At 45.7% G+C, this 24,996-nt stretch overlaps 1 protein-coding gene across 1 annotated transcript; it reads right to left on the bottom strand.

Moving 5' to 3' along the window:
• Positions 1–8,603: 8,603 nt before the first annotated feature.
• Positions 8,604–22,596, bottom strand: LOC125940671 (translation initiation factor IF-2-like). The gene is made up of 3 exons (XM_049657099.1): positions 22,500–22,596; positions 14,100–14,259; positions 8,604–9,219 (listed from the first exon to the last, which is right to left on the bottom strand). The coding sequence occupies exons 2-3, from the start codon at positions 14,200–14,202 to the stop codon at positions 8,879–8,881; spliced, it is 444 nt and encodes a 147-aa protein (XP_049513056.1). The 5' UTR covers positions 14,203–14,259; positions 22,500–22,596; the 3' UTR covers positions 8,604–8,878.
• Positions 22,597–24,996: the final 2,400 nt, after the last annotated feature.

Raw genomic sequence — 24,996 nt, 5'->3', positions numbered from 1 at the left:
ACAAATCGTTTTGGTCTGTTTACAAAACAAAGCAGCTCGTCTTAGTCTTATTCATCAATCAAAATTAATTTGCATTCCGATATTTAAGTGCCAGAACCACGATATGATTATGAGGCACGCCAGAGTAAGGGACTCTGGGTTATTTTGAGAACCTGGGGCTCTTTCATGTGCACTCAATGCACAGTACAGAGGTGCTTTTGCAGTTTGCCCCCATTAAAATGGGGCCGCCGCGGCAGGGAACACATTCCGCGACTTCGTGCTTAGCAGCGCAATGCCATAACCATTAAGCCTCTCAATGAGTACTATTTTATTCTTTCCTTTTACATAGGGCAAGGCAGTGTCTGCTGTAAAGGAGGCGCTTCAAAGGTTTGCTGATAAGTACTCTTCATTCCTTCATAAGTGTTATTACACATTGCCCTGTAATAAAGTTTATGGCGCTTACGGCCCACTCATATCTACCAGAAGGAACAACTTTTGAAAAAATGTTTTCTTTCTGCTGCGTGCATGATGTAGTATGAGCATTCATGTCTTTTGTCATTTATATGTGCAACCAGCTACCTGATAGAGTTCTTACTATGCCTGATCATGCTTATTTGTGCAGCGCTCTTGAACAATGCATATTGATGCAATGACTATTTTCTACATTCTAAGTACCATAAATATGCTTGTTTTACCATTGTGCCCCTTGCTTTCGGCTAGTGTTAGTATTGCTTGTTAGATTTTGCATATACATGCCCCCGCTTGAGCAAGAGCCCTTGGAATTTTAAGGGTTGAATAGATCCTGACGAACTAAATCTAAGTGCAATTTTTTTTTACCTAGGGCTCCCACCGAAATGCGACTGTCACGGCTGGCAATTCAACCTCTCAGCTTTTGTTAGCAGCAAAGCGCCATAGCCGCAGTGCTAGGAGAATAAATTTCAGAACAATTTCGTTCTAGACTAATTTTGTTCTTTATAGCTTGTATGTAGGCATAAATTTAAATAAATCAGTCTGTAATTGCAAAAAAATCTGTCTGTGCCCCTTTATTGAATAAAGTGCATATTTTTTATACTTTAAATGGAAAATAAATTACTTTCTAATGCCAAGGAGAAATATTGTCACGAGCAATGGCAAAGACAAAGACGTTGTAGTGGGGCTGGGTCAGAGGCTCTCTTGTCGGACTGAAAACCTGCTGGAACCTGTGCGCTCTGTGCAGTCTTGACTAGGCAAGCGCTAGCCGTTCACGGTTAATTAAATACTCCCCGTAACATCTTTTTGGTGGAGGTTGTGGGCTCTATTCCACCCGGCCCTGGATCTTCGGAGCGGACGCCACGTTTCTCCCGCCTCCATGGCCGAAGACAGTACGCAGTCATCGCAGCCCGCGCCTGCGGCGCCGCCGACCGTGGTTCTTTCGCAGCCCCTCGACCCCGGCACGTTTTGCGGCACGGACAACAAAGACGTCGACGATTGGCTCCTCTTGTACGAGCGCGTCAGCAAGCACCACAGGTGGGATGAGACTCTAATGCTTGCCAACGTCATTTTCTACCTACGGGGCACGGCTCGGATGTGGTTTAACACGCACGAAGAAGAACTTAGAAGTTGGGACCTATGCAAGGAGAAGATGCGTGCACTGTTTGGCCGATCGGCCGCGCGCCAAATGACAGCCCGGCACGAGCTGGCGGCCAGAGCTCAGACGTCCACGGAGTCGTACGTCGCCTACATTCAAGACGTACTAGCCTTGTGCCGTACCATTGACAAAGACATGCCAGAGACGGACAAGGTTGGCCACGTGTTGCAAGGCATAGCGGACGATGCCTTCAACATCCTCATGTGTAAGAACTGCACCACGGTTGACTCCATTATCACTGAATGCCGGCGGTTTCAACAAGTCAAAAGCAGACGGATTACTCAGCGCTTTAACAGACTCCCGAACACAGCTGCGACATCCTCGTGCGATGATCCCGTGACGCCCCCTCCGTTCTCGCCGCCTAACAACTTGGCCAGGATTGTTCACCAGGAGCTCGAAGCCATGGCTCCAGCCGCTTATCAGGCACCTGCTCACGACCATTTGGCGACAATCTCTCTCATTCAGGCCGTCGTACGTCAGGAGGTTGCCAATATGGGCGTCGTATTTCCACAAGCGCCTAGTTACGCCCCTCCGCCCATGTGCGCGTCCGGTCCTCCCACTGAACACCACAACGCCCCAATTGTTGCTGCTGCCGCTTCCGCTCCCCGGTTCACACCCCGCTACCGCAACCCTTCTGAGTGGAGGACGCCTGACGACCGACCAATCTGTTTTTCTTGCTCTCGCGTCGGCCACATTTCACGCCACTGCCGCAATCGTCGGAATTACCGACCAAGCTTCCCTAGTGACCGCCGCCAAGATCGTGGCCAGTACTATAGCACACCTCTTCTCGACGACCAATTTCCGGCCCGTGATCATCACCGTCTGTCTTCGCGCTCTGAATCGACCTACGCCGATGTTGCCGCACAAGGACACTGGTCCAGCCGATCGCCGTCCCCTCAAATTCGCCAGTCGCGCTCCCCTCAACGCCGTCGCTCTCCTTCTCCGGCTTCCTCTGGCCACCACCCGGGAAACTAGCCAGTGCAGCTCCGGGAGGTGAGGCTGCATTGACGACAAGGACAGAAAAACCTCTATTGAACCCTACTTCCAGACGCAATTTGCTCGGTGTTCTCGTCGACGGTGTGCCCGTTACTGCTCTCATTGATACTGGCGCCCACATATCTGTTCTTAGTTCTACGCTCCGACGCCGCCTCCGCAAAGTGCTAACACCTGCCGTCTCTCCTACTGTGCGAGTAGCTGACGGCACCCGAACACCGGTTCTTGGTATGTGCACTGCCCGCGTTACTGTTGCCGGTCACAACACTTCAGTTCTTTTCGCTGTTCTCGACGCTTGCCCTCATGATTTCATTCTTGGTATTGACTTCTTGAGCGCCCACTCTGCCCTCATCGATTGTTCTACTGGCATTTTGCGGCTCGAACTGCCATTGTGTCCTGATTACGCCGCATCAAGTCACAGTCGCCTACGTTCCATGGAGTTTCTACGACTACCCGCGCAGGCTGCTACCTACGTCCTTATGTCACCGGTCCCTGATGATGAATATGTGGTCGCTCCCCTCACAGACCTGATCCTCTCGCGCAACATCGCGCTTCCTCATACCATAGTGGTTGTTGCCAACAACAGAACGCTGCTTCCAGTCCTCAACTTTTCTACTTCGACCCATATTCTTCCTCAAGGAATTTCACTAGCCGAACTGTCACCTCTGGAAGAATGTACTGTTTCTTCATTCACTGCTGACGCTGAGCCCATGACCCAACCTGTCATACCGGCGCCAACCCAGGCACTTCTGGACAAAATGATATCCCCCGACCTCTTACCGTCCCAAAGTGAAGCACTCCGTGGTGTCCTATTTTCGTACCTTGACGTATTTGATGTTGAGAACACTCCATTAGGCCGTACACAAGTCGTGGCCCACCGCATCGACACTGGAGACGCCAGCCCCCTTCACAAGCACCCTTACCGAGTGTCTCACTCTGAGCGCCAAGTCATCCAAAAGGAGGTTGATAAAATGCTAGATAAAGATGTGATCGAGCCTTCTTCTAGCCCCTGGGCATCCCCTGTAGTGCTTGTGAAAAAGAAGGACGACAGCTGGCGGTTTTGCGTCGATTATCGCCATCTCAATCGGGTGACGAAGAAGGATGTGTATCCTCTTCCCCGAATTGATGATGCGCTCGACTGCCTCCATGGTGCCAAATATTTCTCGTCGCTAGACCTCCGCTCGGGATACTGGCAAATTGCCGTCGATGAGCGCGACCGCGAGAAGACCGCATTCATCACACCCGACGGCCTCTACCAATTTAAGGTTATGCCTTTTGGTTTGTGTAATGCTCCTGCAACTTTTGAACGCATGATGGACACTCTTCTACGTGGTCTGAAATGGTCAACCTGTCTTTGTTATCTGGATGACGTAATAGTTTTCTCGCCCAGCTTTGACAGCCACCTCCCTCGTCTGTCGGCCATTCTCGACCTATTTCGGCGTTCTGGCCTCCAGCTCAATTCATCTAAGTGTACCTTTGGGCGCTGCCAGATCAAATTACTTGGACACCTAGTCGACGCTACTGGCGTACAACCGGACCCTGACAAGGTCCGTGCCGTCCGCGACTTCCCGCTTCCACGGTCCACGCAAGAAGTACGCAGCTTTCTTGGGCTCTGCTCCTACTTTCGCCGCTTTGTTCTCAACTTCGCGGACATTGCTCGACCCCTCATGGACCTACTCAAAAAGGATGCGGCCTTTTCTTGGGGTGCGGAACAAGCGACTGCCTTTGCGTCGTTGATTTCTGCCCTCACTTCACCACCTGTGCTGGCTCATTTTGACCCGGCTGCTAGAACAGAACTTCGCACCGACGCAAGCGGCCATGGAATTGGTGCTATCCTCGCCCAAACACAGAACGAAGTCAACCGTGTGATCGCGTATGCTAGTCGTCTTCTGTCACCGTCGGAGAAGAATTACACCATTACTGAGCGGGAGTGCCTAGCTGTCGTCTGGGCTGTCGCGAAATTCCGTCCGTACCTATATGGACGGCCGTTCGTGGTCATAACAGACCACCATGCGCTCTGCTGGCTCTCGACACTTAAAGACCCCACAGGAAGGCTCGGCCGTTGGGCATTACGGTTACAGGAGTACACGTTCTCGGTAGTGTACAAATCTGGCAAGTTACACAACGACGCCGACTGCCTCTCCCGCCATCCCGTTGAACCACCCGACTCCACTGAAACAGACTCCGACACCTGTGTCTTGGCGATAACAGACTTCATCCATATGGCCGACGAACAACGTAGAGATCCATCGTTGCTCTCTATTATTGACCGTCTGCAATCTGGCACCATCGACCCTTCACTCAACATGTTCTTGCTTCAGGATAACGTTCTTTACCGCCGCAACATGCACCCCGACGGCGCCGAACTCCTGCTCGTTGTCCCGCATCATCTGCGCAGGGATGTCCTCATCCAGTTTCATGACGCCCCCACTTCCGGGCACTTAGGCGTCTCCAGAACTTATGATCACATACGACGACGCTTTTTCTGGAAGGGCCTTTATCGGGCCGTTCGCCGCTACGTAACATCTTGTGACCTGTGTCAGCGTCGGAAGAAACCTGCGACTCTACCCGCTGGTCTCCTTCAGCCAATTGACGTTCCAGCCGAGCCATTTCATCGAGTGGGCCTGGACTTGCTGGGTCCCTTTCCAATTTCCACGAAAGGCAACATATGGATTGCAGTCGCTACGGATTATACCACTCGATTTGCAATTACTCGAGCGTTGCCAACCAGCTGCGCCACAGACGTAGCCGACTTCCTACTGTACGACGTCATCCTCCAACATGGTGCTCCACGTCACCTACTCACAGATCGCGGTCGCTGCTTCCTGTCTCGTGTGGTTGACGATCTACTTCGATCATGTGCTACTCATCACAACTTCACGACCTCCTATCACCCTCAAACTAATGGACTCACCGAACGCTTAAACCGTACACTGACCGACATGCTTTCCATGTACGTTTCCGATGACCACCATGATTGGGACGTTGCGCTCCCGTTCGTCACATTTGCATACAACTCATCGCGTCATGAAACTGCCGGCTACTCACCCTTCTATCTTCTCTTTGGACGCCATCCCTTACTACCCTTTGACACCTTGCTCCCTTCTGATCCGGCCTCCACGTCCACGACTTCCTATGCGCAAGATGTCATCACGCGTGCGTTCGTCGCGCGCACAATAGCCCGCGCTCGGCTCACGTCATCGCAGACCGCACAAAAGGCCATCTACGATCGTCAACACCGGGATGCTGATTTTCCACCGGGCTCTCTCGTCCTTCTCTGGCTCCCATCTCGTCGCGTCCGCCTGTGTGAGAAGTTAATGTCGCGGTACGTCGGACCCTATCGCGTGCTGCGCCAGGTGACTCCTGTCACCTATGAGATATCTCCCATGGCATCCACCTCATCGACTGCCGCACCGCGAACTGACATCGTACATGTTTCCCGCCTCAAACTTTACAACTGTGATAATCCATTTTGATCACAACAAGCACCGGGACGGTGCTTCATCGGCCGGGGATAATGTCACGAGCAATGGCAAAGACAAAGACGTTGTAGTGGGGCTGGGTCAGAGGCTCTCTTGTCGGACTGAAAACCTGCTGGAACCTGTGCGCTCTGTGCAGTCTTGACTAGGCAAGCGCTAGCCGTTCACGGTTAATTAAATACTCCCCGTAACAATATTCTGCAAGTCGCATGGTATTTCATTGTTTATCAAGGTAGTAATGACAGGATATCGTTATATGATCTGGTCACAAACTGATTAGAAACTGCTTTTCGAAACAAATATTAGGTATGGATACTTCTGCAAGCTTGATTAGCTGTGGACGTGCAAGAACCGTTGATACTTAAAGGATGCAATCATTCACTGCAAGGGATGCAACTGGCTGATTTCAGTGCACTGTATTGATTTGCTTTATCTTTAACGTGTCGTCTTTTACTATTTCATCAACATAAGAACTGACTGTGTACCTGCTTTTCGCATTGTTGCACGAGTTTTGATGAATGTGCGGGAGGGTAAGTTGTTATTGCGCCACTATAGCAAGCCAAAAATGCTATGTAACTGTATAGTTAATTACCGTCCGAAGCAAGGGTTAATACAGGTGCAGCAAGGATGCACATTGCACAGCATATTCAAGGTTTGGTTGCTATGCAGGAAAAAAAGTGCCCATCAAAGTAGAGATAACGAGGATGAAATATTCGAACACAAATTGATGACGCTGTTTATTCAAGCCACGGAGGTAAGTATGCTATCGAGATAATTTATTACGATACCCGGCACGTTTCGCATGTTACATTTAATAGGCAGATGAGGTAAGATAACCTTTTAAGATGCACCAGAAAATGCTTGCAGGAGAACCGACATGAAAAGAATGCAACCAAACGGTCGCGCGTTCAACGCAACATGGAAACTTTGGGTACCTTGCTGCTTTGTCATATGCCCTTGCCGAGGTTGCAATTATTTAAACTCATTCGTACGCGCGATTTTTGTATGCTACTCAACAATTAGGAAAATTGTGACGACCCCAAAAGGTTATTTCGTCTCTTGGGGATCGAACACCTGGGATTATTGGCAATTCGCAAAGGTGTGCCCCTAAATGCACTTCATTTGCAATGTAGCGTGTCGACGAACACATAGAAATGGAAAATTGCAATATTTGCAATGGAATGGAAACAAGATTTTTTTTACTTCGCGAGCGTGCCGGATCGGGCAATCCACGTCTGCGCGCATTGTACTTTGTGAGTGAGATACCATTTCTCTAAACAAACTACAAAATAACTATGTGCGCCATTTCAGCGGAAAATCGGCAGCGAACACTGCCGATTTTCCGCTAAAATTTGTATTGTATTTCCGCTGATTGTTTGTATTGTATTTGCGCTGAAATTTGTATTTTCCGCTGATTGTTTGTATTTAAACACAAATTAATTGATCCACTACACAGCATACACACGGTTATTGACGATGACCAAAGCGAGAACAAGGTGAAAGCAGGAGCCGACGTTTCACCGAGTGGACTTGTCTTTTTCAAGACGACATACTCTCCTCGGCACAGTATATATAGGTACGGTTCACTTTTAGGGGAGCGAGGGTAAAGCGGGTGAGCGAGGAAACGATCGAGTGTGTGTAGCGTTGAGGGTGTAGAAGTGAAGAAAAAGTTGCGCTACCCAAGGTTCGTGGAGAAATGTGAGGTAGCGACGTGTGTCAGGTGGTTCACATGTCACTAGCATTATGAAACATCGTTCCAGAGCAGAAATAAACACGGACGACAAGAGAAAGACAAGAGCGCCGGATATAAACTGTCGTTGAGTTGATGTCCGCCGTTCTTCTTGTCTTTCTCGTCTTGTCCTTGTTTATTTGTGCGCTGGAACGATGTTTCATACTGCTAATCACAACCAAGTAGCCCAGCTGTCCACGCTTAGTGACACGTCCCTATACGAGGCTCGTAGGTTCCACTTTTCGTGGATGGTGCCTGGATGATAGGGAAGGGGGAGGGGATTGGATTATCTGCTCCGCTGGAGCTCAGTGGACTGTGCATGCGCTGTGCATTCGCCGCTCAGTTTCCGTTGAAGCGATAGACCGCACGAACCTTCGGCCGCTGCGGCGGCTGCGCTTGCTGCCAGCGTTTTGAGAGTCGTTGTCTGCGGTCATTAAGTGTGATCTATTCATGTTTGCTTGTGCGCGATGACTCCACGCTTAATTCAGTTAGTAAGCGAATGTGTCCAAGTTTATGCAGCCGATAAAACTACCCCAGGCAGCACGACAGCACTGGGCCAAGCATGGTCCAATGCTCGCAGAAATTGGTACGAACTTTGGTTCAATCCTGGCATCATGGCAAAGTGCAACCCGATCCAAGGTCCACCCACTGTTCGAGCCAAGATTGGCCGTACAGTCTGCCATTGTTGAATCCAATGTAGTTCAACATAGAGCCAGTGCACAGCCATCCTGTATGCAGTCTTTCAAGAACATCCAGTGCTCAGCCTTTCTGTATCCAACGTGTTTCAAGAATACCCAGTGCTTAGCCATTTTGTATCCAATGAGTTTCAAGAATATCCGGTGCTCAGCCATTTTGCATCCAGTGTGTTTCAAGCATAGCCTGTACTCAGCCATTCTGTTGCTTGTATGCTAGCTTACTGCCTATACAATTAGTAGCGAAGAAAATGTGATGGAAATAAGTGCGGGAAGGAAACTTCCTGCAGACACACGCAAAGCGTAAACAAAAATATAATTTATTTAGTATACTATTTACAGTACTATTTACAATACAATTCTTGAACTGATGCAGGCATCAGTAGGGGTGCTCAGCTCCAGGGGCAGCAGCAGGAGGAGGGGCAGGGGCGGCAGGGGCTGCAGCAGGGGAAGGATCAGGGGCCGCAGCAGCCGGACAGGAGGGGCCGACGGTGGACTTGCCAGGGACCTGAGGGCAAGGGTGGGGCAGGGAGAGGGCAGCAGTGGGCAGGCAATGATTCCTGCCCCGAAGGGAGGGATCATCGGGCTGCTCTGCTGCAAACGTTTCTGTGAAACGCCTCTTCCTGCCACCACCGCTGTCTACAGACCCTGGCAACCACTTAATGAAGTCCTGCGCTTGTGTCAGGTTGCCCCCCCCCCCCCGTTTCGCACAGATGACATCTGCACACAAACATGCAAAGACCACAATTAGTACATACAGCATGCACCGTAAAGATCACCCACAATAGAGCATGCAAACACATTCAACAAAAGAAAACCTTCAAGAGACTTAGTGAAATAAGTTTCTGTCTTTAGCACACAGTTTATCTGACAGAATTTGCAACCGGAGCCAACCTTATTGAATCGAGGTTCACAGCATGCTCAGCGGCGAAATGCAGGATAGGAAAAGTAATGCTGCGGATAATTAAATGCTACCGCCTTCCCCGCCATGAAAATTCTTGATCCATTTACAGGATCTTCATCCCTGTTGCCTTCGTTGACATTCTTGTTTTTCCACCCTAACATAGTGTTAACGTCATCAGTGATGCTCACATCATGTCTTTACTAACCGAGACATATTCAACTGTCTTACCCGCTGATGCTAAACGTGTAAGCTGCCTGGTGTGATCCAATTCATCGGCATGCTCGTCAAGCAATTCACCTAAGCTGCCATTGGTGCTAGTGCAGAGCACACTTTCGCAATTTCTGCAAGGGCAGTGGTGACTGAGTATGTGGTTTTCATAGTGAAAAACGAAATCAGCCAACAGGGACGCCCAAATTTCTTTGTTGTAGAAGTTGACAATTTATATGAAAGACACGATTTTGGCAAGGACAACCTCTTGTTATGCAAGCCATTTCGCTGTAGAGGAGTTCGGCTGTATAGGCTCCGTACAGTCGAGTTTGCATAGGGTGCCTCGATGCCAGCGCCGCCGTTCAGGGTGGTGCCAACCTTTGACCGCCCCCGCGCCGCCGCTTTCTCGCTGCGACGCCATATTGTGTCACAGCGAGCCGTTGCGATTGCTTGGTGCCGGTGCTGAGTTCGAGGCACAGTGCGCGCGGATGCTTCGCGGACGCTTCTACTTGCTAGACAGTGTTCAGCCGCATGACTGACAAGCTATCAAGTGCATCGTGTCGACATGACGGGCTGTTGTGTTCCCAAGTGCGCCGGATCGACGCGTAAAGGACTGCGTTGTTTTCGCTTCCCCCGGGACCCAGAGCGACGGAAGAGATGGGAAGCCCAAGTAAAGCGCGATCACTGGAAGGCAGCGGATAACTCCTGCATTTGCGAGGTAAGTGTCAAGAATGTTTAGACTACCGCGCCGTGTTTTTCATTTAAATAAGAAAGTATTCTCTGATCCGAGAATACTCTCTGATCCGAGAGAAAGTATTCTCTCACGAACTAAGTAAGCACTGCACCGATGCTGTCTGAGTAGCGTATGGTTTGCGAGCGCGCGTCGCATAGGCTTTTTTCGTTTTGATGGGCGCAGTCTGTACCCTTATTTTAAGGACTGACGAAGATGCTTAGCCGCGAAATAGTCTTACATTAGCTACGAATCGTCACGTAAGCCACCTATTTTCCTTTTTCACGGGAAGCACACATCGTGTGTGTCTCTTGTTTCTTTTTTTTTCGGTACTTGTTATTTGGGACTAAAGAACGCAGTGCTTCGTCTGCGGAGAGCGGCTGTTTTGTACGTGGTAAGCGAAACATTGTGATTTTCTCTGATTTCTCAGGAGATATCTTGCGGACCTCAGGGTGTTACGTTACATAGCTGATTTTTTAGACTTGTACATATTTGTAGCGTGGTGATCGTAAGCCGATGGTCATTCGTGCTCATTCCCGATCGTAGTGGGTACTGTGACGGTCTTTAAATGCCTGTGCACGGTATGCCCAGGTGTAGTAGAGTTAAGGGGCATCATGGGACCAAAATGTTTCGGCGCTTTCTGGCATGGTGTCTGTTGTAGCCTGTGCATTTCTTCGAAACGTGTGAAGCGAGGAAATACAGCATTGCTTTTGCTAAAATTTATTTTTATGCACTGTAATGGGTTCTCTGTATTTACAAGGCAACTTTTCATATCAATAATCACTTTTGTTGTTTTACCTGTACTTAGAAACACTTTGAAGAGGACCAGTACGAGGGAAATCGACAGGATGGGCGCCGTCTGTTAAAGTCAACAGCCCTACATCATCATGGACTATATTTTCGAAGTGAAAAACATTGCTAATCTGTATTTGACTGTCTTAGTTTCATTTACGGTTTTTGTACGTGATATGTATGCAGTGTTGTTTATTTTTTCAATGTAGTTATCAGTGTTCTAATGGTTATTTATGAAATGTTCTGTACTCGCCATCGATGTGTTTGGCTGATGCGACGTATTCGATGGTAGCTGATGTATGTATTCTGGCTGGATATCTGGCCGGATATCTTGATTAATATTACCCGTGGTTGCGTTTTCTTGTTTGCATTCTTGTTTTCGATTTATATTGTGTGTAATAAGGTTGATGTACTCACTTGACCCCCCCCCCCATGTAATGAATAAATAAAAAAAAACTCTCTCTATCCCGAATTGTGTGTCGAGCCTACCTTGCGAATTAATTTTTTTATCTCGTCTTTCAACATAACCTTCAGGCGCCACACTACATATAATTTTTCATGTACATATATCTCTTTCATGATTGATTGTACTAGACATTATAAGTAAATGCATTTTGTGCATCGTTTGATTTCTTGTGTGTACTACGCAAGATTGACACAGACAAGTTACGTTACATTTTTCTCTACAGCACTAACTAAACCTTATTTTCACATCGCAGTTATTTTTACACCAGCTTAATCATGTCAACACATAGTTTTGTGGGCAAAAAAGCAAAAATTGCGCGTAGATATCGTCAAATAATTGCAACGAACGCGAAGAGCACGCGCAACGCAAGGGAAACTAACCGCCGTGCGCGAGTGGCTGGCTACGGTAAAGGAGGCGTGACGTGTAAACCAAAATACAACAGCGAAAAAGAAAAACTTCCACACACAGGGGGTCGCAAACCTTATATACCAAGCATCGAAGCGCAAAAAAAAATAGTGCGTATTTTAAACATACACACGGCATATTAAATGTGATTGAATTAGGCAACTTGGGGCATGTTCCCGGCGCCATACATTTACGTCTTCGACCTTCGACGAGTTAACGGCTATTGGTTATAAAGATATGCAGATGGGACACCGATAAAAAAATCCTCATCAAGGCAAAGCACTTGGAAGCGCGCCGCGAGTAACACTTTATGAACGCAAGCGTAGCTGAGTCTCAGCTCGTGTGACACAATATGGCGGCGCCAGCGGGGTTGTCTCCACCCTGGACGGCGGCGCTGGGCATCGAGGCACCCTAAGTTTGCGGCTGCTCTGGCGCCATCTGGCGCAGCGACGCAACAGTGTTGGGAAGTGGACGCCGCAGCTCGGCCGGCTCGATGAGTATTCTTTCCCACGCGCTGCATTTCGTCTCGGCCACTGTTGAAGCCGTTTTGCTTTGTTCACCAGCCACTTTATTTTTTTTATACGTGTTGCGACGGTGCAATGGCATGCGCTTCATCGGCTAGCGTCGGAGGTGAAAAAAAAGGCAAGTGGAACCGGCGATACTGCTGCTTTATGTAAAGGGCTGTCACAACCACGAAGGCCAGCCCGGGATAAAGTTGTGCAGGTTTCCTGGCAAGTCTTATGAGATCGAGCGGCGAAAGAAATGGATCGCAGCTGTGAGGAGAGTAAAGTGTGTCAGCGTCTTTGATATTTGTGAGAAGATTTTGTTCTGTAAAGCGTGCTACACATGCGCGTTTCACAGCTCGTTGTGCGACGCCTGCGGCCATGGCCAGCTGCTGAACATTTAAAAGAAATTTGTCACGACCTTGCTGATTTGACGACTGCTTGCCGTTGTCTTAGCATTCGGTATGATCAGCATATTACTGGCATGTGCGATGAGCAATATTTTATGCCAAGGAAGCCTATTTTGTGCTGGCGAGCACTAATTCGACGATCTTCGTTTCGGCCGCTGGCGCTTGAGAGGTGCGATTTCACATGGTGCGATTTTTCTTGTGATATACATTTGCGATGCATCATTGTAAAAGCAAAGTGCGTATGCAAGGAAAGGAATTCGTAAGCAAAATCGTATCTTGTAAAAGGGGTCTAATGAGCCTCGATCATTGTACATGATGAAAACGAACATTCGCGTCATGTCAATTAAGATCGCCTAGTTAATAAATCTTGTTTATCAGCGCAGCAGGTGGCTCCGACTGGGTCCCAAACGAGTCAACGAGGATAGCATGGTCACTGCCACACGATCCAACAATCCGAATCGTTTAGCTCACTCGACATGACTGTGCTGACGACAGCCTACGAGTAAGTGTGTAGCTGCACGCGGTCCTGATCGAGCTGTATGACAATCTAAAGTAACAGTGTAACAGCGACATCAAATGATAGGCCGCGGCGTACAACGCACCGGAGCGAAATGAGACATGCATTGCCAACAGTGAGGCGTCGATGAAAAATCGATCAACTACAACATTTTCAGGGTGCCAGTTTAGTGACTTCAATTTTAGTATAACAGTAAGCTTTACTCACGTGAAGGATGACGTCGTATACTTGCTTTCCCTGTTGCGAACGGCACTTCGCGTGAACGTCCACGACGTCCACTTCTTTCACACAAGCAACATGCGACGCACCGTAGAGCTTGTCTCCGCTGGTTAACGCTGCACCGTGAAAGTAATCGTCTATTCCTTTAATAGGCCTGAAGCCCGCAAAAACTATTTGTGACATCACAGAGGGCCACGCTTGTGCTTTCATGTACACACACGCACAAAAAAAAAGAAGGCGGATCGCGGATATACGTGCGGCTTTCGGAGGCGTGCACACGTTGTTCCGAAATCTCGCTGTCTTCCCCCCTTCCCAGTTTTGTGCCGCCCGCCACATGCGACGCTGAGCATCGCGCCACCGCTGCGGCGCAGCAGCGCCGCCTGTTGACTGTACGGAGCCTATACACAATACTTCAACCATGCAAAAGGATGACTGAGGAAGCTTTACCTGTGACTATCCGGCATAACTTCAAATTGATGAATGCCCTCTTCCCCTTCCTGCTATGAAGGCTGTAAAGCACTTGGACGGGGTGCGCCATTACAGCCTTCATGGCATACGATGCCACCTCGCGCAGTGACTTCCCTCCTATTTGCAGGAGGTGCTTGCGCTGCAAAAGACAAAAATTGCCAGAGATGTGGAAATGAGCATTGTATGTGGCAATGTTTTCAAGTTGAAAAATATACCCAATACTGCCAGAATATAATTTATTGCCAAGTGAAGTGAATTTTTAGCTGAGTGCAAAGCAAAACATTTTTGCTGGAAGAGGTTTGTGACGCAATGCCAATTAATTGTAAATGTGCTCTACAACACCTTAGCGTTACTGGAAGAAACACAAACACGAAGTGCATCAGGTCTTGTCTGTTCTGTGCATTTCATGTTTGTGTTTGAATGAATGAATGAATGAATGAACTTTATTTTCTCGTTCAAACGAGGGGAGACTGGGACTAAAGGCACAGAGGCCTGACAGAGGTCCCAGCCGCCAAAGTTACAACAGCGGTGATAACATACATTTCTTCATTGTATTGAGTAAACAAAAAAAAAAGCATTAGCACAAATGGTACCTATATATATGAACATTTCATGTCATACATGCATACGTACAGATGTGAAAGAAACCAAATATCAATAACTAGTGAAAGCAATATCTTCGGCGAGTAATAATGCACTAAGCTCTTTTTTGAACGAGCTTTCACAGGCGCTAAAATTTAACAATTCTCCTACCTTGTTCAATATTTCTGTCGATTTATATAAGAATGTTTGTTTTCCATAATTTGTTCTTGTTTTTGGAATGTGCCTGGTTTTCCGGCGTAGAGGGTAACGAGATATTTCATCATTGTTCGTTTTGGTGAATAATTTTTGTTTATGTATGGTGACCAGAAGCTTCTTATAGTATATTCTATCTGCTCGAAGAAGGGAGTAGCGCTGAAATAATGAAGCTGTTTCAAGGTCTACGAAACGGCCATGGTGATTGCAGTACATACGAAGGATTCGTTTCTGTAAAAGAATATTTGTTGTAGTTTATTTTTGAAGTTGTACCCCATACCAAGACTCCGTAGCAGAGTTTAGAGTAAAAAAGAGCATTGTATAACTGTTGTTTGAGCCAAAGCGGAATTAGATGCTTTATTCTATTAATGATACCGACAGATTTAGACAGGTCATTGCAAAGCATCCTTATATGTCAACCCCAGGATAAATGTTCATCAAACCATACGCCTAAGAATTTTTGTTCCTGGACATGGTTAATTGCCGTTTCATTGAAATAAATGTTCATCTGATTGGGTAAGTTCTTGTTACGAGCTCTGAATAAAATGTATGTTGTCTTTGCAGTATTTAATTCTAGACTATTCTCTCTCAGCCAAACTGACAAGCGATTTAGATACGCGTTAACAATATTAGTAAGTTCGGAAGTGTCCTTGGATGTAAAAAATTCGTTGGTATCATCGGCATACATTGCCAAGTCGGGTGAGTCAGGTATTCGTACAATATCGTTTACATAAATTAAGAACAATAGTGGGCCCAGTTTCGAGCCCTGAGGTACACCCTGCTTTATAGGTAAAATGTCAGAGGCAACATAATTTATCTGAACAAATTTGTTTCGATTTGTTAAATAACTTCTTATTAAATCATTAGCGACGGCACGTACCCCGTAGGTTTCTAATTTATTTAATAATATTTTATGATCAATCGAGTCGAAAGCCTTCCGAAAATTTAAAAAAAGACCAAGTGTAACCTTCTGTTCTTCAATATTCTCAATTATTTTATCTTTGATATCGAGAAGGGCTTGCTCTGCTGACTTATTTTTTTGGAAACCATATTGGTACTCAGAGATTACGTTATGTTTGGTAAGAAAGACCCCAACCTGTCAACCACGACACTTTCAAAAAGTTTTGAAAATATATTTAAGACCGATATTGGCCGGTAATTTGAGACTTGATCTTTCGCACCACCTTTATGGGTTGGTGTTATTCGAGCGGTTTTTAGCGCATCAGGGAAAATTCCTGAAGATATTGACAAATTGACAATATAAGCTAGAACGACACTTATTTCGCCCGAAACATATTTAATCGGCTCTGGCCGAATTCCGTCAGGTCCTGCCGAGGCTGTACACTTCATTTTGTCTATCAGAATTTGTATCTCAACACTATCTGTGGGTTGCAGAAAGATAGAGCTGGTCACCGGCGGGATATCGATTACATGAACCATGCTTCTTTCGCCTCCTCTTGAGGCACGTGACCCAGCTCTTGTACAAAATGTTCGTTCATACTCGTCATTTGACTTTTGTTCAGCAGTTGTATCTGTGACGCGCAACTTGACTTTCTACTCGTTATTTTATTCACAGCGTTCCATATCAGTTTTGGTTCGTTGCGTATGCCAGAAAACAATTGTTGGTAGTAATCTTGTTTGGCTTTCTTCAGTTTGCTTTGTAGGTGATTCCTGAACTTTTTGAATGCCGCGAACTGTTCTTGATCACGTGTTTACATCGCATTTTTTGTTTTTATCTCGTTATATAAATGACGGTTTATCCAAGGTTTTCGTACTTTCTTATTTCTGTTTCGTTCATATCGTAGCGGGAAAGCCGATTCATAAGAACTTTGTATGTTTGAAAGAAAGATGTTAAAAGCTGTGTTAACATCACTTTCATTGTAGACCGCCTGCCAGTCTATAGCTACAACTAATTCCCGAAAGTGTTCTAAAGAAAAATTGTTTATTATTCGGCGATAACAAGGCGCATGGGTAGAGCGATTGTTGTTAGTGAAATTGGTAAAGGAAAATAGGGGTAAATGGTCACTTATGTCACTTGCAAGAACGCCGGCAAATACTTCATCGTCATTTACGTTTGTAACACAGATGTCAATTAAAGTGGCACTATTCGCTGTAACTCTGGTTGGTAACTTAATATGATTTGTGCAGGCATGGCAAGCAAGAAGTGATTTCAGTTCCCATGTCCACGTGTCATGTGAGCTCATATCTATATTGATGTCTCCCATGATTATCACAGGCTCATTGCTAGAACAGGCATGTGATAGCAACATGTCTAAAAAATTGCAAAACTTTTCTTTGTCGCCAGTAGGAGGCCTATATATTACCGATGCCGAGACCTTTCCTAAATGCACAGTAAGGCATTCTACGTCTTCGGTTTTTTCCACTACTGTAAAACGTATCGTTTCATTTATGTACATAGCTACACCACCTCCTCTTTGATTGATTCTAGTTATGTACTGCGAGCGATACCCTTCAAAGAAAGGTATGTGGTCGTTTGGTGATAACCAAGTTTCGGTAAAACATAGAACATCAAATTTATTTTCTATTTACGACATCAGATTGTCAATTTCGTCTACTTTGTTCCTTATACTCCTGGCATTAATATGTATAGTTGAAAAATGTTTTAAACCTGTGGCTTCTCTGTTGAGACGAAGGACGTCATAATAAGTCTCACTGATCGATCCAAATCCCATCTTAAAAGAATTTTCAAAATTTTCAAATCCCATCTTACAAGTGTTTCATAGTAACTACCTCTCCAAACTTTCACCATCATTTGTAAGCGCACCAACTCTACTCCCATGCAAATTCCCAGTGCATAATTAGGAGACGTGACATTAGAGCAGGAAAGCCAGATCTACATACGTGTGGCACAAAACAGCTTAAAGGCATACCGACATGATATTTTCAGACCTTCACATTTTGCGTTAAAGCGACTGACCACCAGTTTTTAAAGACGTAGTTTTGTGGGAACCAAAAGTTAACCCTCAGCAATTTTTGCGCCTGCAGCTTCGCAAAGTGTGAAAGCAGCCTATCATTCTGCTTCACAGGAGTGAGTGCAACTGCAGTTAACTGCCTACATTTTGGCCTTTTCAACCACTTTTGAAGATATAAAGCTGGTACAATAAGTTTGCATTGTCGTACAGACCTTCTTACATTTGTACAGCGTTTTTCCCCCAAATACACACCTACATCATGGCTGCCAGGCCCCCGTTATCTTTATTCAGTCGATGGACTTACCAAGCCAACTCATCAAAAACAAAGGCAGTGCCACTTTCACTACAAACGAAGGCTTATCAGCATATTGTAAGGTAAAAAAATAACAGAAAAATGTGGACTGCATTTCAATACTAATAAGAATACCATGAAACCCATACAATAATAGAAAGCCATGTGATAGGCCTCTTATTCATGGTAAATAAGGAACAGTGTCCTGAAAGCGTAGGGAGACGTAGACACACCCCAAGTGCGGCCTTTCAACTGGTAAGTTTATTGAATGAACGAGTTCATGAACAGTTCAACTGTACATACACCTGGAAGGCAGTGAACAATTTATGACATGCACTTGTGGTTAGATCAGGTGATACTAAACAATAATGAATTAACAAAACTAAAAACCATCGCGCTGCTCCGCTGTCAACGATTTGCGTGGTCTAAAAAGGAAATTTCTCCTAGGAAGACTATTGCAGGCTGACTAATGCAACCTGGTCCTGCTTTCTGTATTCTATAGGCCTCGCAAATTTCATGCGTCAATTAGTCTGTGAGGCGAAAAAGAATCTCGGTCCGACAGAATTCTGCAGTGCACCCGCAGTCATGGCAATGCATTGCGAAATGCAAGGCGCAAACAGTGCATTTTGGTGCTCCCTGAGGCCCACGTTTACACACTGCCCCGATTGTCCCACGTACACTCGGCCACAGGTGAGGGGGATGCTGTACACGATTGCAGTGGTGCAAGGCAAACACACATGTTAGTGTGCCTTACAGGGAAGACGCTTCCTACTTTCTTTCTGGCTGAAAAGAACAAAACAAATCTATGCCATGCCACGATCCCCCCCCCCCCTTCAACCTGTGCGAACGCTAGTGGATGTATGGCTAACGGCTTGCTTGTTGGTGCCGCATCTTTACTCTCCAAACTTCACTCTTCGCACAAGCTTTCCTTAAGACGCCAATATTTGCATGCTGTCTTGTGGAAAGTTCGTGCAAGAATTGAAGCATGCTTTGGACACTAGCGTTCGCACAGGTTGAAACAAAAAAAGGGGTGGGGGGGCGGGGGGGATCGTGGCATGGCACAGATTTTTTTTCAGCCAGAAAGTGGGTAGCATCTGCACAGCAGTTACAAAATGTGTGGAGAAAGGTGCAAATGCAAAAAAAGTCTGCCCTGTAAGGCACACTAACATGCGTGTGCCTTGCGCCACTGCAATCGTTTACAGCAACCCCCTCACCTGTGGCCGAGTGTACGTGGGACAATCAGGGCGGTGTGTAAACGTGCGCCTCAGGGAGCACCGAAATGCACTGTTTGCGCCTCGCATTTGGCAATTCGGGTGCACTGCAGAATTCTCTCAGACCGAGAATCTTTTTCGCCACACAGACCAATTGACTCATGAAACTTGCGAGGCCTATAGAATACAGAAAGCAGGACCAGGTTGCATTAGTCAGCCTACAATAGTCTTCCAAGAAAGAGAAATTTCCTTTTTAGACCCCGCAAATCGTTGACAGCCGAGCAGTGTGATGTTTTTTTTAATTCATTCTTGTTTAGTATCACCTGATCTAACGACGAGTGCATGTCATGAATTGTTCACTGCCTTGCAAGTGCATGCACAGCTCAAGTGTTCATAAACTTGTTCATTCAATAAGTTTTCCAGTTCAAAGTCAGCACTTGTGGTGTGTCAAGTCTGCCTTCGTCAACGTTTTCAGTGCGCTGTTCCTTATTTACCAAGAATGAATACCAAGTTGTTCCAGTTTTCCCTCCTCTTCAGGCCACATATGCATCTTCATGTTTTTGCCATGTGGCGCGCCAAGGGTCATTTTTCGCAACTTTTGCGGAAGAATTAAAAATATAAATCCACATTTAATTAGAAAAACATGGCTTATTTTAACCAGTAGGATAGGTCATTTTTGCACAAGCGGTTTTCTCAATTCATGTTCCGAGCAGTTGTCTGTCCATTTACGTGAAGGTTCCGGACTCTAAAACTCCAGAAATATACTAGCAAACCTTAGAGTGCACTAAATACCTCATTTATACTAGTTTTTCTACAGCCAGGTTTCGTTTAGCTTTCTCCGTCTCATAACATCATGGCACAGAAGGCAACCACGTAAGACATCGGAAGGTTTGACACTTGCTTCGACTTGCATGTCGAAAGGATGTTTCGGCTTCTACACAGAAGCCTTGTTCAATTACTATTATTGATTTCATTTAGCTACAACAGGTATATGGCCAACGACTATGTCAGTGAACAAGGCTTCGTGGGGAAGGCAGAACATATAACCCCTTCAACAACACTATTTTGGTCTGCATTACATGTATTGTGGGTTTAAACTGGGTGGGAAAAAGCATGTCAAAAAACAAAATGGATGGCAACCAAGGTGAAAAAACATTAAACAATGCTATTTCCCCTTCACGGGGGCCGTGTTCTCTCTATGGCCAGCATCTGTTTTTGCCATGAATGTTCAATGCAATGGTTCGAGCTGTTCGCAATTTGACCAACTTTTCCAACCCTTGTCATTAGGGCATGGAAAATGGGGCACCCCCATTAGAATACCGTATTTACTCGCATAATGAACGCACTTTTTTCTTTTGAAAATATGCGCAAGAAAGGGGGGGGGGGTGTGCGTTTATTATGCAGGGTAACATTTTGAACGATTTGTTTTTCCGCGGCCACCTCTAAAGAAAGCCGCAATTTCGTCCGCAAGGCGAACCATCGATTGCGATAGCAAATGCGCAGAGAGCTATACAAAGTAAGGATAGTAGTTCTTATAGCCCGTATAAACTTCCAAAGTAATTTAACCAGCATGGTGTCAGTGCGTACAGGCAAACATGAACCAATCACACTCGATGACCGCGGACACTCACAGTCGAAATGCTGGTGTGAGGAAGCGCTGCAGCAACAGCGAGTGAAGTGACCTTCATGCCATGTATCACTTCAACGCAAACTGAGCGGCGATAACGGAGTACGCTCAAAAGTATAAGCTGCCATCGCACCTAGACTCAGCCTTCGACGCAGATCGTTGTCAAGATAGGGCACGCCCGGCCGTGCAATGTGCAGTTGTTGTGCCGCCTCCCTCCCCTCCCAACGGCGCCATGCACACGACGAAATACGGCGCATTTCTTACCCGCTTTCTTCCCTCCAACGCGGGATAAAGCCGCGATCATTGGCGCCGACTTCAAAAATGCACCTGGAGTGTCCATATGATGCTACCGCTATAAAAGTAGGAGACACGTACAATTCAGCGTGTGATACAATCGTACCCACTGAATGCCATATCGGACGCCGCATTGTACTGTGTCTCTCCTACTTCACGGCAGCAAGTTCATGGTGTGTTTATTTCGCGGGAGAAAAAAAAATTTGAAATTTTGACGACGAAAGTTGGGGGTGCGTTCATTATGCGAGCGTGTGCATTACATAAGTAAATATGGTATTTCACTTATTCAATATGAAGGGCATAAATTCTCTTACATAATGTAGAATAGTGGTAGATAAAAGAAAGCACAGAAAAATCAGAGTAGTGGAATAAAAAGTAACAGGGGCCATAGGGTATGTGGGTTTACATTCTTAAAGTAATTGCTAGTGCTCTAGAAAATGCTTTGAACGATTGCATGAAACTGGATGGTTTAGGAGTTTGTTTCATGGGCTTGTAGCACAAGAAAAAAATGTTAGGGCAATGAGGCAATTCGACAACAGGTACACAAGACTTGCTGCAAATGTGGTTTTCATTACATATCCAACTGCAATGCAATTTTCAAACTCTATTTTTTGGAAAACAAAACTGTAGATTAAAATGAGGTATATACAGTATATGAAGAACATCATTGCAGCCCTTTTCCTGTACTGTGTCCCACTTGTTTGCCCTGCTATTTATCATTCACGATGTGCCAACTCGTCTAACAAAAAGAATTTATTCACAAGTGTTCTACATTGTGTCCTTCTATAGAAAGCTGCCACAGTTTGCATTTTATATCAGCAATAGATTTTTATTGACTTAACGATTTACTCCTGCTTCATGAATGTATCTCTATGGAGAGCTGTTGGAAATCACCGATTCAGCAAGCCACTATGGTAGCTCAGTGCCTATGGTGTTGCGGTGCGGAGCTGAGGTCAAAGATTTGATTCTGGCAGTCAGGGTCACATTTCGATGAGGTCTCATTGCAAGAACACTAGTGTACGCTTAGATGCATGTTAAAGAAACTAAGGTCCAGTCCAAATATGTCATTAGAAACTATACAGCAGGGAACAAATTATTTCCATGAACTCTTTAGTGTGTGCGATGCGAACTTCCTTCACATAGAACCCACACCATGTTTCATGAAACAGCACAGAACTTCCACATGTTACATAGCATCATAATTACAAATAAAAGGGCAGTGCAAACCAAGGTGGCAGCCACTGCCTCATCCCACACGGCAGCCTCTAATTCTTTAATATTGTCGGCAGGTAGCCGAGGTAGAACTGGAGGCACCGTCGACAAGGCAGGCTGAGACACTGCACGGGTCTTGTTGAGAGGCTCAGTTTCATCCAGCCTCTCAGACACGACCCGTACTTCATGCCGCAGCTGCTGCAGCTCATGCAGGATGTCCCTGTTCTGCTGCCGCACCTCCAGCTGCACCCGCAGCAGCATCGCTGAAACACAAAAATATTTACTTCACAGCAGAAGCGGTAGATTTATGGCATATTTGGTTGTTTCAGAGCATTCTGCTGCTCTGAAACAACCAAAGTGTCAGGATTTGTACAGGTCTCGGTGACAAAAATTTATAGGTATTTAAAGACTTTCAAGGGTACCTCCAGCAATAGAAGGGGAGGTGGAACCATTCCATTGTGTTCTAATGGGGAGTACCATATTTTCCGGTCTGTGAGTCGCATCTTTTATAAGACTCAACCCCTGAAACCGGCAGCCTTTCCAGAAAAAAAAAAACGTTTGTTGCATGCACTTCGACTTGCCACTTTAGCCTGAAGCTGTCACCTCTAGCTTCCTGGTCAGCCCAGTTGGCAGAGCGATTGCTCTGTAAATGTAACCCTGCTCCAAGTTTGCCTTCCCCTTTCACATAAGCATGAGCATAAAGAAAACAAAAAAACACTAGCAATTACCCGAAAGCTCCGTGGTGTCCACAGCCAACTCGCATTCCGCCTTCTTGGCCCTCCTCTTTGCCTTGTCATAAGTGCCTTTGAACAAAGTAAAAATATTCAAAACAGATTATAATAGACACTAGAACGACAAGCAACCTGTTAAGTTGTGCAGGCTACATTGAACAGACAAATGTCACGAATAAGATATTTGTGACCTCTGTGAATGCCCACAGCAAACTGCGCAGACATTGTGAACAATGTGGCACAGCTTTGATGGCGTCAAAGTATCAGTGGTACAAGTTAACATTACTCAGGAACTGTAGAATGACACTAAAGAATTAGTTTGTCATTGTTTTCATATTCTTTGCAAGTTTTCAGTTGCACCCACCGCCACCAACAGTCAACGTTATGACATATCGGAGACAATCAAGCACCTGCAAATCTCAATAAACAATGAATCATTTATTATTACAAACCCCTTTCAATGCAAAAATGCAGATTGCATTTGGTATAACTTGGGATGGCAACATTCAAACTGGCCAAAAGGTGCAAGCCTCTTGGTGCACAGTTTTTAAAGTTAGATGTTTAACAAACTATGCAACCTTCTAAGGCAGGTTTACACCTGCAAGATATCAGCCATAAAATGACAAGAGTGCTGTTAATATTCAAGCTATTGCTAATTTTTACAGATGTAGGCATTGCAAGCTAGGCGGGGGAAAATTATGCATAATAATAAACAGCGAAGGCTTGATTACTTGCCTGTATGTGCAACAATGGTGCTTGTCAACAATAATTGCAACATTTTCAACAGCTATACCAGAGTGCATCATACACAAACTTTATTTTAAAGAAAAAAGGGGGGGGGGAGGCAAACGAACTGTGTTGGTCCTGACCACCGTGGTCTTAAAGGGACACTAAAGAGAAAAGTACTTCTGCATCAGTAAATTACTGTTCAGTCTACACAAACAAAACAAAGTGCATGTTCTTTGGAGTTTGGTTGAAAAAGTGCTAGTATTCATGATGCACGTCATCCAAGTAGCAAAGCAATGAGCCAACTTTTTATTTGTTCCAATTGTCAAGATGTTAATTTGGGAGATGAGCATCATAAGTGACACCAAAACAAACCGTTTCCAGCGAGGAACACATTGTGTGCTTATTTTTTCCGGCAATGAACCCCCCCCCCCCCCCACCCCATGAAATTTGAAAAAGATCATGTGCATGGAATTGCAGGGCCCTGAAACTGTCTTAGTGGGTAAGCAAGCTGGCCCTGTCATTGACAATAACATAAATATTATTTACACAATGCCCCAACAGCTCCTCGGAACTGGTTTTGGCACGTAAAACCCCAGAAAGGACAGTTAACTTTCCCCGCTGAGACTGTTGGATGGCACAGCAACCTTTTGCACACGGGTGCATTGACGCATGGCAGTTTTCATACTTGCAGGCTTCTCTCCACGAGAAAAAAAAAAACATGATGTGGACCTTGCTAGAAGCATGTCACTCTAATATATCATACAACTTCCTGATCAACACCCTAACAGATAGATGACTAAATTAAAAGAGTTGGCTATAACTAATTAGGTGCCAAGGGCGAATAAATTACTGGCCATTTCTCAACTGGACTGTGAATAACATGCACTTGGTTTTATTTGTGTAAAATTATCGGTGTATTTTTAAAGCTTGTTACATAACAGCTGGGACACTATACCATCAGGGTTTTTTTTGCTACAGAGGGTAGTGGTCACAGGTACAAGGATTAGGTACAACACAATGTCATTCCTACTGATCCAATGTTAGCTGTTGCA

Source organism: Dermacentor silvarum, chromosome 10 (assembly GCF_013339745.2).
Source record: "Dermacentor silvarum isolate Dsil-2018 chromosome 10, BIME_Dsil_1.4, whole genome shotgun sequence".
NCBI classification, from domain to species: domain Eukaryota; kingdom Metazoa; phylum Arthropoda; class Arachnida; order Ixodida; family Ixodidae; genus Dermacentor; species Dermacentor silvarum.
Note: the sequence above shows the minus strand (reverse complement) of the source record. Positions and strands in the feature narration are given on the sequence as shown.